The sequence below is a fragment of the Pteropus alecto genome, unplaced genomic scaffold, assembly GCF_000325575.1.
Source record: "Pteropus alecto unplaced genomic scaffold, ASM32557v1 scaffold3, whole genome shotgun sequence".
Classification (NCBI taxonomy): Eukaryota; Metazoa; Chordata; class Mammalia; order Chiroptera; family Pteropodidae; genus Pteropus; species Pteropus alecto.
The window spans coordinates 507,951-508,194 of NW_006442484.1; the positions used below are offsets into that span (position 1 = coordinate 507,951).

Here is a 244-nt window from a genome sequence, read left to right on the forward strand (position 1 = left end):
GTACGCACGCGCGGTGGCGCCCGAGCGGACGCCAAAGAGGAGCAGCAACAGCAGCTGCGGCGCAAGATCAACAGCCGCGAGCGGAAGCGCATGCAGGACCTGAACCTGGCCATGGACGCCCTGCGTGAGGTCATCCTGCCCTACTCCGCGGCGCACTGCCAGGGCGCGCCGGGCCGCAAGCTCTCCAAGATCGCCACGCTGCTGCTCGCCCGCAACTACATCCTGCTGCTGGGCAGCTGGCTGC

The 244-nt window shown here is 69.3% G+C and overlaps 1 protein-coding gene across 1 annotated transcript in view; it reads left to right on the forward strand.

Annotated features, from left to right (window-relative positions):
• OLIG1 (oligodendrocyte transcription factor 1) overlaps positions 1–244 on the forward strand; it is a 6,770-nt gene that overhangs the window by 215 nt on the left and 6,311 nt on the right. The window contains 2 exon segments of the mRNA XM_015596437.1: positions 1–7; positions 10–235. The exon segment at positions 1–7 is cut by the window's left edge and continues 215 nt beyond it. Coding sequence (XP_015451923.1) covers positions 1–7; positions 10–235 — 233 coding nt within the window.